Raw genomic sequence first — 16,179 nt, forward strand, 5'->3', positions numbered from 1 at the left:
CTCTGACATACAGAGCCACCCCACCTCCAACCCTTCCCTCCCTATCCTTCCGATATAGCTTATATCCAGGAATCACCGTGTCCCACTGATTCTCCTCATTCCACCAAGTTTCTGAAATGCCCACAATGTCTATGTTTTCTCCCAACACTAAACATTCCAATTCCCCAATTTTACTTCGGACACTTCTAGCATTTGCATACAAATATCTACAATTTCCCAGGCGAGCTAGGCCCACCACCTTCCTCCTGCCACCTCGAGACTCTGGCAGACAGTCCATATTGTTTGTCACCTTCACAGTGGACAACTCTGGTCCGTTACCCAGTAGAAAAATAGCAGCTAACCCTTCATCTCTTTGAGGCGAGTCCTCCCGAACCAGAGAGGCTCATAGGTCTCTGCTGCTTCTCTTCTGCCTCTCCCAGAATGTAATAAATAGTATTTTAAAACTCTGTAGAACAAAGGTAAGGATTCACAACCCCTGAAAGGAGGGGGTATCAAGGACAGAATGAGTAGGCACATTGATGAACACGGGTTATTGAGGAAGACTCAGCATGGGTTCTGTAAGGGAAGATCTTGCCTCACTAACCTGTTACATTTCTTTGAGGGGGTGAACAAACATGTGAACAAAGGAGACCCGATAGATGTTGTTTACCTTGACTTCCAGAAAGCTTTTGATAAAGTTCCTCATCAAAGGCTCCTTAGAAAGCTTGAGAGTCATGGTGTAAAAGGACAGGTCCTCTTGTGGATCAAAAACTAGCTGAGTAATAGGAAGCAGAGAGTGAGTATAAATGGGCAGTCTTCGCAGTGGAGGATGGTAAGCAGTGGGGTGCCACAGGGCTCGGTACTGGGTCCCATGCTCTTTAACTTCTTCATAAATGATTAAGAGTTGGGAGTGAGCAGTGAAGTGGCCAAGTTTGCGGATGACACTAAATTGTTCAGGGTGGTGAGAACCGGAGAGGATTGTGAGGAACTCCAAAGGGACCTGTTGAGGCTGGGTGAGTGGGCGTCAACGTAGCAGATGCAATTCAATGTGGCCAAGTACAAAGTAATGCACATTGGGGCCAAGAATCCCAGCTAAAAATACAAGTTGATGGGGTGTGAACTGGCAGAGACTGACCAAGACAAAGATATTGGGGTCGTGGTAGATAACTCACTGAAAATGTCAAGGCAGTGTGTGATTGCAATAAAAAAGGCCAACGCCCTGCTGGGAATTATTAGGAAGGGAATTGAAAACAAATCAGCCAGGATCATAATGCCCCTGTATAAATCAATGGTGCGGTCTCATTTGGAGTCCTGTGTGCAGTTCTGGTCGCCGCACCTCAAAAAGGATATTATAGCATTGGAGAAAGTCCAGAAAAGGGCAACTAGAATGATTAAAGGGCTGGAGCACTTTCCCTATGAAGAAAGGTTGAAACGCTTGGGGCTCTTTAGCTTGGAGAAACGTCAACTGCGGGGTGACATGATAGAGGTTTACAAGATAATGCATGGAATGGAGAAAGTAGAGAAAGAAGTACTTTTCTCTCTTCTTCACAATACAAGAACTTGTGGGCATTCGATGAAATTGCTGAGCAGACAGGTTAAAACAGATTAAAGGAAGTACTTCTTCACCCAAAGGGTGATTAACATGTGGAATTCACTGCCACAGGAGGTGGTGGCGGCCACAAGCATAGCCACCTTCAAGAGGGGTTTAGATAAAAGTATGGAGAGGTCTATCAGTGGCTATTAGCCACAGTGTGTGTATGTGTGTGTGTGTGTATATATATATATATATATAAAACCTTCCTTCCTCCCTTGTCTAAGGAACAGGTAGTGAAGAGATGTTGTTGAGCCTTCATCTTTTCAGAGGGGTGGAATCGGCTGCTGCACCTGCAATCCAGGTAGGAGAGATGGGGGGGGGGGGGGCGGGGAGAGGACAGCCAGAATCCCTCCTATTTTCTCAGAGGAGTTTTTGCTCCTTCTGTTTCTACAAGGAGTCTGTGTGAGAGATCCCTTGAATACTGTTCCATTTACCCATCCCAAGCCTTACTTTCCATACCTTCCCAGATGACTCCCTTTCAGTGTGCAACCTCTGCAAGGTGTGATCTCTGAAGAGGAGGGAATCTGCTTTTTCTTCCAGGGTCCCTTTTCCTTTGAGGAGGTGTCCGTCTCTTTCACGGAGGCAGAGTGGGCCCTGCTGGATCCGGGACAAAGAGCTCTGTACAGGGAAGTCATGCTGGAGAACTATGAGAATGTGGCCTCTTTGGGTAAGGATCTTTCATGGGTGCCATTCCGTTGTGATGAGGAATGAATCCAAATACTGAATAGCACTGCATCATTTTGAGGCACGTCCTACTACTAGGGGAAGGGCTGTGGCTCCCTGGCAGAGGACCTGTGTGGAATGAAAAGGTCCCCAGTTCAACCGGCAGCATCTCCAGAGAAAAGGATCAGGTAGGAGGTGAAATGAAAGACTCTGCCTGAGACCCTGGAGAGCCGATGCTGGACTGAGCAGATGATACTGACTCCAAGGGATCAAGGGTCTGATTCAGGATAAGGAAACTTCATGTATTCATAGCATTGGAACTGACCTCTGGGGTCATCTGGGGGACAGGGCAGAGATGCCCGTATGCAGCATGCAGCAACGCAAGGTGAGAGAACTGCCAACAGCATCCTAAAATTCTATCATGCAAAAGGGGCTCTTGATGTTCCAGGCACCCAAAAGGTATTTCAAGTGAAGGCAGTTGCAGAAGGGCTCTGTGGCGCTCTGATCGGCCCTTCCTCTTCCAGCTCTGCTGCTCTTCAGAGGGTTCAGACCAAATTCCTTAGAGCGAACTTCAGGTCCCCAGATGTGTCCCGAATGTACTGACATGACTAGAAACTGGCACTTTGAAAATGGAAGTCAAAATGGCTTCACTCCATTACTGGCTGGAAAGGGACTTTCAACCTGAGGGACTAGTCCGGGGTGGCCAAACCGTGGCTCTTTCACACAGATTGTGTGGCTCTCAAAGCTCCCACTGCCTTGTCGGCCAGCTTGGAGGAGGCAGTTTTCTTTAAATCACTTGTCCAAGCCAAGCCAGCTGGGAGCTTGGAGAATGCAGTAAAAGTTGATTTCTTTTCACCTCTCTCTCCCTCCTCCCTCCCCATCTATTTTCCTCCCTCCCTTCCTTCCACCCTTCCTCCCTTCCACCTTTCCTTCCTCCCTCCCTTCCTTCCTCCCACCCTTTCTTCCTTCCTCCCTTCCAACCTCCCTCCCTCCCTTCCTTTCTCCCTCCCTCCCTCTTTCCCTTCCTTCCTCCCTCCCTCCCTTCCAACCTCCCTCCTTTCCTTCCACCCGCCTTCCCTCCCTTCCACCATCCCTCCCTCCCTCCCTTCCTCCCTCCCTCCTTTCCTTCTTTCCTATCACCCTCCCTTCATCCCATCCTTTCTCCCTCCCTCCATTCCTTATTTATTTATTTCTTGAATTTATATCCCGCCCTCCCTGCCGAAGCAGGCTCAGGGCGGCTTCCTTCCCTTCCTCCCTCCCTCCCTCCTTCCTTTCCTCCCTCCCTTCCTCCCTCCCTCCCTTCCTCTTTTCCTTCCTCCCCTCCTTCCTTCTTTCCTCCCTTCCTCCCTCCCTCCCTTCCTCCCTCCCTTCCTTCTATCCTTCCTTTCATCGCTTCCTCCCTCCCTTCTTCCTTTTCCTCCCTCTCTTCCTTCCCTCCCTCCCTCCCTTCCTTCCACCATCCCTCCCTCCCTCGCACCCTCCCTCTCTTGCACCCTCTCTCCCTCCTTTCCTTCCTTCCACCCTCCCTCCCTCCTTTCCTCCCTCCCTTCCTTCCTTCCCTCCACCCTTCCTCCCTCCCTCCCACCCACCACCCCTCCCTTAATTCCACCCTCCCTCCTTTCCTCCCTTAATTCCACCCTCCCTTCATCCCATCCTTCCCCCCTCTCTCCCTCCCATCCACCCTCTCTTCCTTATTTATTTATTTCTCGAATTTATATCCTGCCCTCCCTGACGAAGCAGGCTCAGGGCGGCTTCCTTCCCTCCCTCCCTCCCTTCCTTCCTTCCTTCCTTCCTTCCTTCCTTCCTTCCTTCCTTCCTTCCTTCCTTCCTTCCTTCCTTCCTTCCTTCCTTCCTTCCTTCCTTAATAATAATAATAATAATAACTTTTAATTTCTATCCCGCCCTCCCCGCCAAAGCAGGCTCAGGGCGGCTTACAACATAAAATACATTATACATCAGATTACATGAATTGCAAATAAAATCCAAGTTAAGACAAATTACAAGTTAAAATTTACAAATTACAATGGTGCTAAAACATTCGATCTTCAATAATTCCATAAAATTCAGTAACCAAGAGCAATTTTTTAGAGGCATTTCCTAGTTTAACATTGGTTGAAGGCTAGTTTATAGAGGTGGGTCTTACAGGCCCCACGGAACTGTTCCAAACTCCGCAGGGCCCGCACCTCTACCGGGAGTTGATTCCACAGCAGTGGAGCAGCAATAGAGAAGGCCCTATCTCGGGTGGCCTTCAATCTGGCCTCCCTTGGCCCAGGGACGGTCAGCTGGTTTTTTCCAGCCGACCGCAATGCTCTTTGGGGCTTCCTTCCTTCCTTCCTTTCATCGCTTTCTTTCTCCCTCCCTTCCTTCATCCCTTCTTTCTTTTCCTGCCTCCCTCACTTCTTTTCCTCTTTTGCTTCCTCCCGCCTTCCCTTCCTTTCTTCTCTCAAACATCTGACATTCATTTCTTGCAACTCTCAAAACCCTAAAGTTTATTCTGTGTGGCTTTTACATTAAGCAAGTTTGGCAACTGCTGGACTAATCCATTTGCTATTATCTGATACTTTTCAAGCTAAATGGTTGAAATTGATGCATAACAAATCACAGTTACTTCAATTTTCCCCTCCCCAGGTGATTCTAGCCATGAGCTGGGCTCAGGCCAAGGTCGTTCTTAAACTGAGGATATAGAAAAACAAGCAGATCTTCATAGAATTCCAAATGCAGAGTGCACAGTCAAATTGGATATGGTTCAGTCTGAACAGCATATCGAACACACCTTGATGTAAAGAAAAATCAGAAAAGCCTTAACAGTGGCTAGATGTGAGGCTCTCCCCTCCATGGTGCTTGAGGGCAAATTCAGAATAGAAGAAGAAGAAGAAGATATTGGATTTATATCCTGCCCTCCCCTCCGAAGAGTCTCAGAGCAGCTCACAATCTCCTTTACCTTCCTCCCCCACAACAGACACCCTGTGAGGTGGGTGGGGCTGGAGAGGGCTCTCACAGCAGCTGCCCTTTCAAGGACTGCTCTGCCAGAGCTATGGCTTACCCAAGGCCATCTCAGCAGGTGCAAGTGGAGGAGTGGGGAATCAAACCCGGTTCTCCCAGATAAGAGTCCGCACACTTAACCACTACACCAAACTGGCTCTCCAGAATAGATCCTTTTGCACAGAGATTTTGTGAATGTGAGTCTAGGGAGACAGAAAATATTGAGCATCTGATGCTGAGATGTAAGTGGTATCATGAGGTTCGAGTTAGATTAATTCAACCTCTTATAAAAGAGATGCCTGGGCAGACAGACGGGTGGGGGAGGTATCCTTAAATATTAATTATTCTTGGGGAAAGGTGGATGTGTGGTTCAGATCAGCCAAACTTTCCTCGTATTGTCATATAGATGCTGTTAGATCTTACTCCCTTTCCAAGTGCTAAAAGCTTCTCTCTCTCTATTCCAGCAGAAGATGAGCAGAGGAATGTGGAGGGTGAGGAACTTCATCAGAAAATGCCACATAGAGTTAAAAATGAAAACATGAACAAAATTGTCAGGAATCAAGGCAAACCTAAGAGAAAGAAAGGTGGTGGTATGGTTGAGAAGCGTAATGGAAGAAAGCAGAATGTACATTTTCCAAAGCACAGGATAATGAAGTATTTCAGAAATACATCACAGCTCCTTGTTCACCAAACAATACAAAGAGAGGAGAAAACTTCTGAATTCTCAGAAATGAGTAATAAATTCAGTCAGAGTAGAATCTTTCAGCTGCACAAAAAAAGCCACAGAAGAGAGAGAACTTCTACGTGCCCAGAGACTGGAAAGAGATTAATTAAGAGTGGCAGTCTTCAACATCATCAGAGAACCCACACAGGGGAAAAACCTTATGAATGCTCAGAGTGTGGAAAGAGATTCAGTCAGAGTGGCCATCTTCAACATCATCAGAGAACCCACACAGGGGAGAAACCTTTTGAATGCTCAGAGTGTGGAAAGAAATTCAGTCGGAGTAGCACTCTTCAACGTCATCAGAGAACCCACACAGGGGAGAAACCTTTTGATTGCTCAGAGTGTGGAAAGAGATTCAGTCGGAATGGCCATCTTCAACTTCATCAGAGAACCCACACAGGGGAGAAACCTTTTGAATGCTCAGAGTGTGGAAAGAGATTCAGTCAGAGTAGCACTCTTCAACATCATCAGAGAACCCACACAGGGGAGAAACCTTTTGAATGCTCAGAGTGTGGAAAGAGATTCAGTCGGAGTAGCACTCTTCAACATCATCAGAGAACCCACACAGGGGAGAAACCTTTTGAATGCTCAGAGTGTGGAAAGAGATTCAATCGGAGTGCCTATCTTCAACATCATCAGAGAACCCACACAGGGGAGAAACCTTTTGAATGCTCAGAGTGTGGAAAGAGATTCAGTCGGAGTGGCCATCTTCAACGTCATCAGAGAACCCACACAGGGGAGAAACTTTATGAGTGCTCAGAGTGTGGAAAGAGATTCAGTCAGAGTAGCACTCTTCAACATCATCAGAGAACCCACACAGGGGAAAAACCTTTTGAATGCTCAGAGTGTGGAAAGAAATTCAGTCGGAGTAGCACTCTTCAACATCATCAGAGAACCCACACAGGGGAGAAACCTTTTGATTGCTCAGAGTGTGGAAAGAGATTCAGTCAAAGTGGCAGTCTTCAACATCATCAGAGAACCCACACAGGGGAGAAACCTTTTGATTGCTCAGAGTGTGGAAAGAGATTCAGTCAGAATGGCCATCTTCAACTTCATCAGAGAACCCACACAGGGGAGAAACCTTTTGAATGCTCAGAGTGTGGCAAGAAATTCAGTGAGAGTGGCACTCTTCAACGTTATCAGAGAACCCATACAGGGGAGAAACCTTTTGAATGCTCAGAGTGTGGAAAGAGATTCAGTCGGAGTGGCAGTCTTCAACTTCATCAGAGAACCCACACAGGGGAGAAACCTTTTGAATGCTCAGAGTGTGGAAAGAGATTCAGTCAGAGTGGCCATCTTCAACGTCATCAGAGAACCCACACAGGGGAGAAACTTTATGAGTGCTCAGAGTGTGGAAAGAGATTCAGTCAGAGTGGCACTCTTCAACATCATCAGAGAACCCACACAGGGGAGAAACCTTTTGATTGCTCAGAGTGTGGAAAGAGATTCAGTCACAGTGGCAGTCTTCAACATCATCAGAGAACCCACACAGGGGAGAAACCTTTTGAATGCTCAGAGTGTGGAAAGAAATTCAGTCGGAGTAGCACTCTTCAACATCATCAGAGAACCCACACAGGGGAGAAACCTTTTGATTGCTCAGAGTGTGGAAAGAGATTCAGTCACAGTGGCAGTCTTCAACATCATCAGAGAACCCACACAGGGGAGAAACCTTTTGATTGCTCAGAGTGTGGAAAGAGATTCAGTCAGAATGGCCATCTTCAACTTCATCAGAGAACCCACGCAGGGGAGAAACCTTTTGAATGCTCAGAGTGTGGCAAGAAATTCAGGGTGAGTGGCAGTCTTCAACGTTATCAAAGAACCCATACAGGGGAGAAACCTTTTGAATGCTCAGAGTGTGGAAAGAAATTCAGTGTGAGTGGCACTCTTCAACAACATCAGAGAACCCACACAGGGGAGAAACCTTTTGAATGCTCAGAGTTTGGAAAGAGATTCAGTGTGAGTGGCACTCTTCAATATCATCAGCAAACCCATACAGGGGAGAAACCTTTTGAATGCTCAGAGTGTGGGAAGAGATTCAGTCAGAGTAGCCATCTTCAATATCATCAGAGAACCCACACAGGGGAGAAACCTTTTGAGTGCTCAGAATGTGGAAAGAGATTCAATGAGAGGAGGAATCTTCAACGGCATCAGAGAATACACATAGGGGAGAATCTTTAGAATTCTTAATGTCCATCCCAATGAATGAGTGCACTCCCCCCACTTTGAACTTGCTGATAAGTCGTTTGTCCATCACCCTCCGTTACTGCAATGGCAGCTCTCATCCTGTAGGTTCCAATGAACGTAAGGGGAGCAGGAAATGGGAGAACAGAGTCATGCATCAGTGAATCCAAACAGGAGATACATTTCAGTGCTTAGAGTGTGAGAGAAGATTCAGTTAGAGTGGCACTCTTCAGCTGCATCGAAGATCCCACACATGGGGGAGGAAACTTTTGAGTGTGCAGATTATGAAAAGAGATTCAGTCAGCGTGACAATTCTCAAAAGCATATATGAACTCATAGAAGGGAGAAACCTTCTGAATTTGGAAAGAGATTCTGTTGCAGAAGCATTCTTCGATGGCAACTGAGAACCCGCACAGGGAAGACAAAATTTTAATGTTGGGCTCTTTGAAAGTGATTCAGTCAAAGCAGTTCTCTTCTGCTGTGTCAAGGAACCCACACAAGAGGGAACCATGCAACCTCTTAGCCCATAAAAGAGGATCCCCTCTATTTCATATTTAAAACAGAACCAAAGAGCACAAAAAGTATTAAAAAGATGCCAATTGCTGTAAAAGGCTGAAATTTACAAAAGAAACCTTATTCTAATCAGAAAGAAATGTTATAAGTGCTCGGGTAGGGTATAAATCTGCATTCTTTTTCTTCTTTTAGGGTTGTGTCCAGTGTCAGCTTGAGAACGAACAAAGTTTCATTTTGAGCTTTACCTTCCATGTGCAAGCACACTTCTTCAGATAGCGAAAGAGAACTTCCTCAAGCCTTCCATCTAGATAGGAACAGGTTGGGCGGAGGGTTAGTTGCCAGGAAAGGCTAGTTAGAGTCAAGATGCAGAATGAACTGGGCCCTGACTTGGATAGCCCTGGCAAGCCTGATCGTGTTATATCTCAGAACAAGTTGACTATCCCTGGGCCAAAGGAGGCGAAATTGCAGAACACCTGCACACGGGCCTTCTCCATCGTAGCTCCATGCCTATGGAACCAGCTCCCGGAAGAGGTGCCGGCCCTGCGGAGCCTTGACCAATTCTGCAGGGCCTGCAAGACCATCCTTTTTAGGTTGGCCTTTGCAGATGGCTGATCAAGGATCGCTTATTAATGGATCCGCCAAAGTGATTTGCCTCAGTGATCTTCGCCATCACACAAACTAACAGAATGGCGCCAGGAACATCATTGTTATAGTTAATTTATGTTAAATGTGAACTAGTATAGTTTTACGATTTTAAAGTTTTATATAATTATTGTGTTGTATAACTTTGTATGGATGTTGTTAGCCGCCCTGAGCCTGCCTCGGCGGGGAGGGCGGGATACAGCCTGGTAGGTGTCTGCCTTTGATTTAAGAAGAAAACAGAAACTGTACCTGCTATAATGGTCTTCTATACATAAACAGTATTTGGCCCCTCCGAGGCTTTTGGGAAATGGCCCGATCAGGTAAAAAAATACCACATCCAGGATTTCCTTAGTCTGGAAATTGCCAGGAGTTTTCACAGCGGTGGATTTAGACTTCACAGCCTTACAGATTTTACAGTCAATGTAGCATTTGCATGGCTTCAGCTTTACACCTGCTGACAGCAAAGTTTTCTTCACAGCCTGAAAATTTGCATGTCCAAGCCGTCTATGCCACATGTGGATGCATTCGTCATGGGGTGGTATGTCTGCATTCACTGCCTGCACACTCTTCTCCGTTCCTAGGAGATACAGGTCTCCTTGCCGTTTTGCTTTTACAGACAGTCCTTTAGCACTTATAATGCATTCAGTTGCTGTAAAAGAAACTGTTGCTGTAGTTTAGTCAAGGATGATACAGAGAGTAGGTTATAGTTTAGATTTGGTACATATAATATATTCAGTTCTTTTTCAAGGCTTGCTATATTAACAGTTCCTTTGCCAGTCACTTCTGCACAGACACCATCAGCTAGTGACACGCATTGGTTCTTCTCAGGAGTAAATGTCTCAAATATTTGCTTCTCCTTGGCAATATGCATAGTCGCGCCACTATCAGGAACTGGTGAGCACTACGGGAGGAATGTTCATTAATAATTACCTTCACATACCCACCTCCTGGGTAAGTGGGAGACTTCTTGCCCTTTTTTACAGTGCACTGTTTCCTTAAGTGCTTAGTGCTGCCACACGTGTAGCACTTTCTTACTGCATACACCCTTGCAGGGTCATGCTCATCCTTGGCCCCTTTAAAGCTCTCCAGGGCATTGTTATTACTTGCAGAATGAGCGGGAGTCTCCTGGAGTTGGGCGTTTTCCTTTCTCCTCATGGCCTCATTCAGCAAATATGCACACAGTTAATTCAGCCTTAGGTACGACACCCAAGTTCGAGACAAACTGATCATAACTGGCATCTAACGAGCACAAAACGATGTAGGCTTGCTGTAAGGGAGAAAATATTACCTCCTCCTGGAGCTCAGCCATAGTTCGTTTCATGAATTCCAAGTGAGTTTGCATATCTCCATGTGGCTGCAGACGGGCTCTTAATAGCTTTTTCATCAGGTAAATCTGGGAACCGACACTTTCCCACACATAAATTGCCTTTAAAGCGTCCCAGCAACCTTTGGCACTTTTGGCACCTTTAATGTGGACAAGTTGGGAATCTTCCAAGGTAAGCCCTATTAGAGAAAAGGCTTTATCATCGTCCCTGCGGAGTTTAATAATCCGTTCAGCGTCATCCACAGCATTAAGAGCTGCTATATCAGGCGGGTTAGCCACCGACTCCCACAGGCCTTGGAATTTTAATAACATGGTGACTTTCTCAGACCACGTACCATAATTGCCTCCATTCAGCCTGGTTATTAGAAAACCAGAGGCTTGAACACTGGACTCCATCGTGTAGACCTAGACAAGGATAAACTGCCACACCCACAGCTGCTGCTGCCTTAGTCACGAGTAAGCTTTCTCCACAGAACACTGAAGCACTGGAATAGCCAGGTATTACACCCAGGTAGGACACTCTGGGCCCATAACCGATGACAGAGTAGTAGTGGAAGCGTCCCTCAGCGCCACTCTGGTCAGACCAGTCTTAGTTGTTGCTCTAATGAAGACACTCAAAAAGACAGCCAGTTCAACAAAGTTGTATTAGGGTCAGGCAGATATCATAGTCAAGAATCAGTCCAAGAATCATACACTTACAATCAGTCCAGCCAGACAAAGGTACGGATACACAGTCCAAATAGAATAGTCAAGTCACAGTCCATCAATCATCAATCCCTTATCAGTCCAACAGTATTCCACGTTCTATCCGTCTGTTCCTACCACACACAGCACAGATGTTAGGCTACTGTATTTGTATTCCTCTTAACTAATCCCATACTTCATTGGTTAATGACATTCACATGCTATCACATGCTAACTCTTAAACACCTGTATGCAAGGGTTACACAATCCTTTGGCAGTTCCAATATGTCTTAAAGATATAAGGTACTGACAAGTGTTACTTGTATCCTAGCAGTGTGAGAATGTAGAATTGTTTAGAAATCCTTTGATGTATACTGTTTAAAGCATTCCTTTTCCCGCCAACGGGCATCAGTTCCAATGCTCCTTTGTCCAGAACCTTGAGATATCAAACGCCTTAACATTGTAACAAATGGAAGTACATTTACTTTGAGCCTCCATCATCTGACAGGTACTATCCATAATGGCTTTCTTTCATCACCATATCTCTTATATTTCACCCAAGTATTTAACAAATTGTTCCTTATATAATGGTAAGAAAAAAGACCATTCAACTTTTTCTTCTCATAATACATGTACGCGTGCCAGCCAAATTTATTTCCATAACTTTCCAACGTTTGTTTATTTATTTATTTATTTATTTATTCTATAACTTATATCCCGCCCTTCCATAAAATGGCTCAGGGCGGCTCATAGCAAACGATAAAACAATAAACAAAGTGCAGAGTTATTACATTCAAAAGTCAAAGCATTTAAAAAACCTAAAAACCTTAAAATCTTAACATTAAAACTATACAGTATAATTCACAGAGATCTAATAAGCTACATTTATCCAGTCAGGCGTAGGCTAAAACGTTATAAGTTTTTTATTCAACAGCATCATCCAATCTTTTATCCACAATAAGCAAACTGCATCATGATACAGTCTTAAGTCTGGTAGTTGAAAACCACCTCTTTCTTTAGCATCCGTTAATACTTTCATTTTGATCCTTGGTTTCTTCCCAGCCCATACAAATTCAGAAATCTTCCTTGCCATTTACTAAATTGTTTACTATCCTTCACAATCGGAATAGTTTGAAACAAGTACATTATTCTCGGCAAAATATTCATCTTAATTGCAGCTATTCTTCCAAGCAATGACAAATTAAGATTATTCCATTTTATCATGTCCTCATCCATTTTACGCCACAGCTTCTCATAATTATTTTTGAACAGATCAACATTTTTCATTGTAATTTCCACCTTCAAATATTTTACTTTAGGGGTTACTTCACATCCAGTTAATTTCTGCAGCTACTTTTGTTTATTCACTGGCATATTTTTACATAAAAGCTTTGATTTCTCTTTATTAATATAAAGTCCCGCCAGTTCTCCATATTCTTGTATTTTATCTAGCAACAAAGGTGTTACTTGCAAAGGATTTTCATTTATGAACATAATATCATCTGCAAATGCTCTGTATTTATAAGAAAGTCCTTTAACTCTCAGTCCTTCTATCTGTTTATCATCTTGTATTTGCATCAAAAGAATTTCAAGTCATTATAAACAACAGTGGCGACAATGGACATCTTTGTCTTGTATCTTTGCTAATTATCATTTCATCTGTAAGATCTGCATTTACACATAATCTCGCACGTTGCTCAGTATATACTGCTTTTATCATTCTTATGAAGTCTTCCCCTAATTTTATTTTCTCCATTACTGCAAACATAAAGTCCCAGTTCAAATTATCAAAGGCTTTCTCTGCATCCACAAAGAATAATGCAACTTCTTTCTCTGGACATCTCTCATAATATTCTACAACATTTACAACAGTTCAAATATTGTCTCTAATTTGCCTTTTTGGGAGAAATCCTGTTTGGTCTTCTTTTATGAAGTTGATCAGATATTGTTTAAGTCTTTCTGCTAAAATTCTTGTATATATCTTATAATCATTATTTAGAAATGAAATTGGTCTGTAATTCTTTACATTCGTGACATCTCTGTCTTCTTTAGGAATCAACAAAATCACAGCTTCCTTCCATGTATTTGGTATTTTCCCTTCCGTTCTTATCATATTCATCAATTTTTGAAGTCTCGGTACTAATTCTGTTTTAAAGGTTTTAAAAATTTTTGCTGTATATCCATCTGGCCCCTGTGCTTTCCCAATTTTCATTGCATTAATTGCTGCCTCTATTTCTGTCTGTTCAAATGGATCATTGTTCAATTGGGGAGGGACGGTGGCTCAGTGGTAGAGCATCTCCTTGGGAAGCATAAGGTCCCAGGTTCAATCCCCGGCATCTCCCAAAAAGGGTCCAGGCAAATAGGCGTGAAAAACCTCAGCTTGAGACCCTGGAGAGCCGCTGCCAGTCTGAGTAGACAATACTGACTTTGATGGACCAAAGGTCTGATTCAGTATAAGGCAGCTTCATATGTTCATCATTCAAAATTTTCTTCATATATTCCGTTAAGGGTGCTATTTTGACCTTTTGCAAATATGCTTCCATCTTTCCTTTATCTACATTCACACTCTTAAATAGTTTGGCATAACATTTGAAAAATTATCTCTTTATTCCTTCTTGATCTACTTTCTCTCCTCCTTCCACCACAATTTTATTAATTATTTTACTTTCTCTCCTTTTCTTCAGTTGCCAAGCTAAAAATTTTCCAGGTTTGTTCGCACCTTCAAAGGATTTCTGTTGTAGTTTTTTCAAGTTCCATTCCAACTCCTTGTTTAACAAATGTCTCATTTGTGCTTGCATTATTGCAATCTCTCTTATAATTTTCTTTTTCCCTGGTCTTTTCCTCAGTTCCCCTTCTTTTTTCTTTATTTCATTTTGAATGTCCAACATCTGCTTTTCTTTTCGTTTTTTATCTTTATTATTTAGTGTAATCAGTATCCCTCTCATTACAGCTTTGTACGTATCCCACACCGTCTGGAAAGCTATATCACACTTATCATTTATTTGAAAGAAAGCTTTAGTTTCATTTTCCAGAGATGTCACTGTCTCTTTTTTTTTTTAGTAAATCTTCATTTAATCTCCATCTTTTTAGTTTTCTAGATAGTTTTGTAATCCACAATATTGGGTTGTGATCTGCACCTACCTTCAGCAAGATCTCCATTTTCTTTGTTATAAGGCTTAAGTCTTTAGTGCCCCATATCATATCAATTCTGGAAAAAGTATTATGTCTTGCAGAAAAGAAGGTATAGTCTCTTACAACTGGATTGAGCTTCCTCCATATATCTTCTAAGTTTTCTTGTTTTATCAGTTCAAAAAACGATTTTGGCAATTTCCCTTCTTTATTGTTGTTCTTCTTCCCAGATCTATCTAATGAGTTCTGGATTGTTCCATTAAAGTCTCCCATCATCAAAATTTGCTCATAGGTCACTTCATCGAGATGATGTAAAATATTTTTTTTAAAAAATGTCTTTAGCCCCATTAGGAGCATATCTTCCCAACAATAAAGTTTTTTTAGTGTTCAATGTAATTTCCACCACTATATATCTTCCATCTTTGTCTTTAAATACCAATTTCGGTTCTAATTCTTGTTTAATATAAAAAATTACACCTCTCTTCTGCTCAGCCAATGCACAAAATTCTAGTCCCAATTGTTTATTCCATAAAAATTTGTAATCCTTTTGTCTAATATGCACTTCTTGTAAACAAACTATATGACAATTTTGTTTTTTAAGCCAATGAAACGTTGCCCTTTTTTGTGGTGAATTTAGTCTGTTCACATTCCAAGAAATCAATTTGTAATCCATCATGGTGCAAATTCCTTATTCTCTCTATAAAATTTATGCAGTTATTCTGTACTTGTAATTGTGAATCTTTTCCCTTGAAATTCAAAGCTCAAGCCTTCAGGTATTATCCATCTATATCTCATTCCCTTGTCACGCAGTTTTTCTGTTAATTTTTTGTATTCCTTCCTTGCAGTCAGAACTTGTCTTGGCAGTTCTTTCATCATTCTGACTCTGCTGCCTCCTACAATCAAATTTTTCCTGTAACCTTTATTCAAAATCCTCCCCACCATTTCTCTTGTATTGAACCTTATAACCACATCTCTTGGCAGATTATTCTTTTGTGCATAGAGCGAATTTACTCTATACATAGAGTCATACATATTTCTATTTTCTTCGGGATCCTCCTCCAAGAATTCTGCAATTATTCTTATTATATATCCTTTTAGGTCATTTTCTTCATCTTCAGGTACACCTCTCAAACGAATCTGTGTCTCCATCAATCTGCAGTCATGCATAATCACCTTTTCTTGTAGTTTTAGCAAGGTGGAATCATGTATTTTCACTTTCTCCTCCACGTCATGCACAATTTTTGTTATTGCCACAGTCTCATTTCTAATACTCTCCATTTCTTTTTTCAATTCTTGTTTAGAGTCCTCAATATCTTTCTTTATTTCTTTTTTAGAAGCATTAATCACCTTCATTATCCTGGCTTCCATCGCCTCTAATTGAGCCTGCATTTTATCTGTTGAAGCAGCATGGGTTAATCTTGGCTCTGACATGAAAAAAAACTCAAAAAAAATGTTTATCACCCCAATTTAATCCTGAACCATCAAACTCAATACAATAGAGCGTGCTCTTCACAATAAGCCCAGTTTCACCATTCTACAAGCCTCCCAGGCTCAGATATTAATTTTTAAAAATTTTATTCTCCCCAAAAAGGCAATTGTGACTTACTTCTTCTCCTTTGAGTATTTCCAGCTCTCTCTGCCACAGTCTAACTTGCAATGTTTTAGAATGTCCACTCCCCCAGTTCCTACTATTTGTAATGCTCCTATCACTTTAAAAACTTAATTGAAATTTAGTCCTCCCAGCAATGTCCACCAATGTTTCTT

At 42.7% G+C, this 16,179-nt stretch overlaps 1 protein-coding gene across 1 annotated transcript in view; it reads left to right on the forward strand.

Annotated features, from left to right (window-relative positions):
- Positions 1 to 2,599: 2,599 nt before the first annotated feature.
- Positions 2,600 to 16,179, forward strand: part of LOC132571561 (zinc finger protein 850-like) — a 33,782-nt gene continuing 20,202 nt past the window's right edge. The window contains exons 1-2 of the mRNA XM_060238361.1: positions 2,600 to 2,621; positions 5,683 to 8,117. Of these exons, the coding sequence (XP_060094344.1) occupies positions 2,600 to 2,621; positions 5,683 to 8,117 (2,457 nt within the window). The remainder of the gene's footprint in view (positions 2,622 to 5,682; positions 8,118 to 16,179) is intronic.

Source organism: Heteronotia binoei, chromosome 5, assembly GCF_032191835.1.
Source record: "Heteronotia binoei isolate CCM8104 ecotype False Entrance Well chromosome 5, APGP_CSIRO_Hbin_v1, whole genome shotgun sequence".
NCBI classification, from domain to species: domain Eukaryota; kingdom Metazoa; phylum Chordata; class Lepidosauria; order Squamata; family Gekkonidae; genus Heteronotia; species Heteronotia binoei.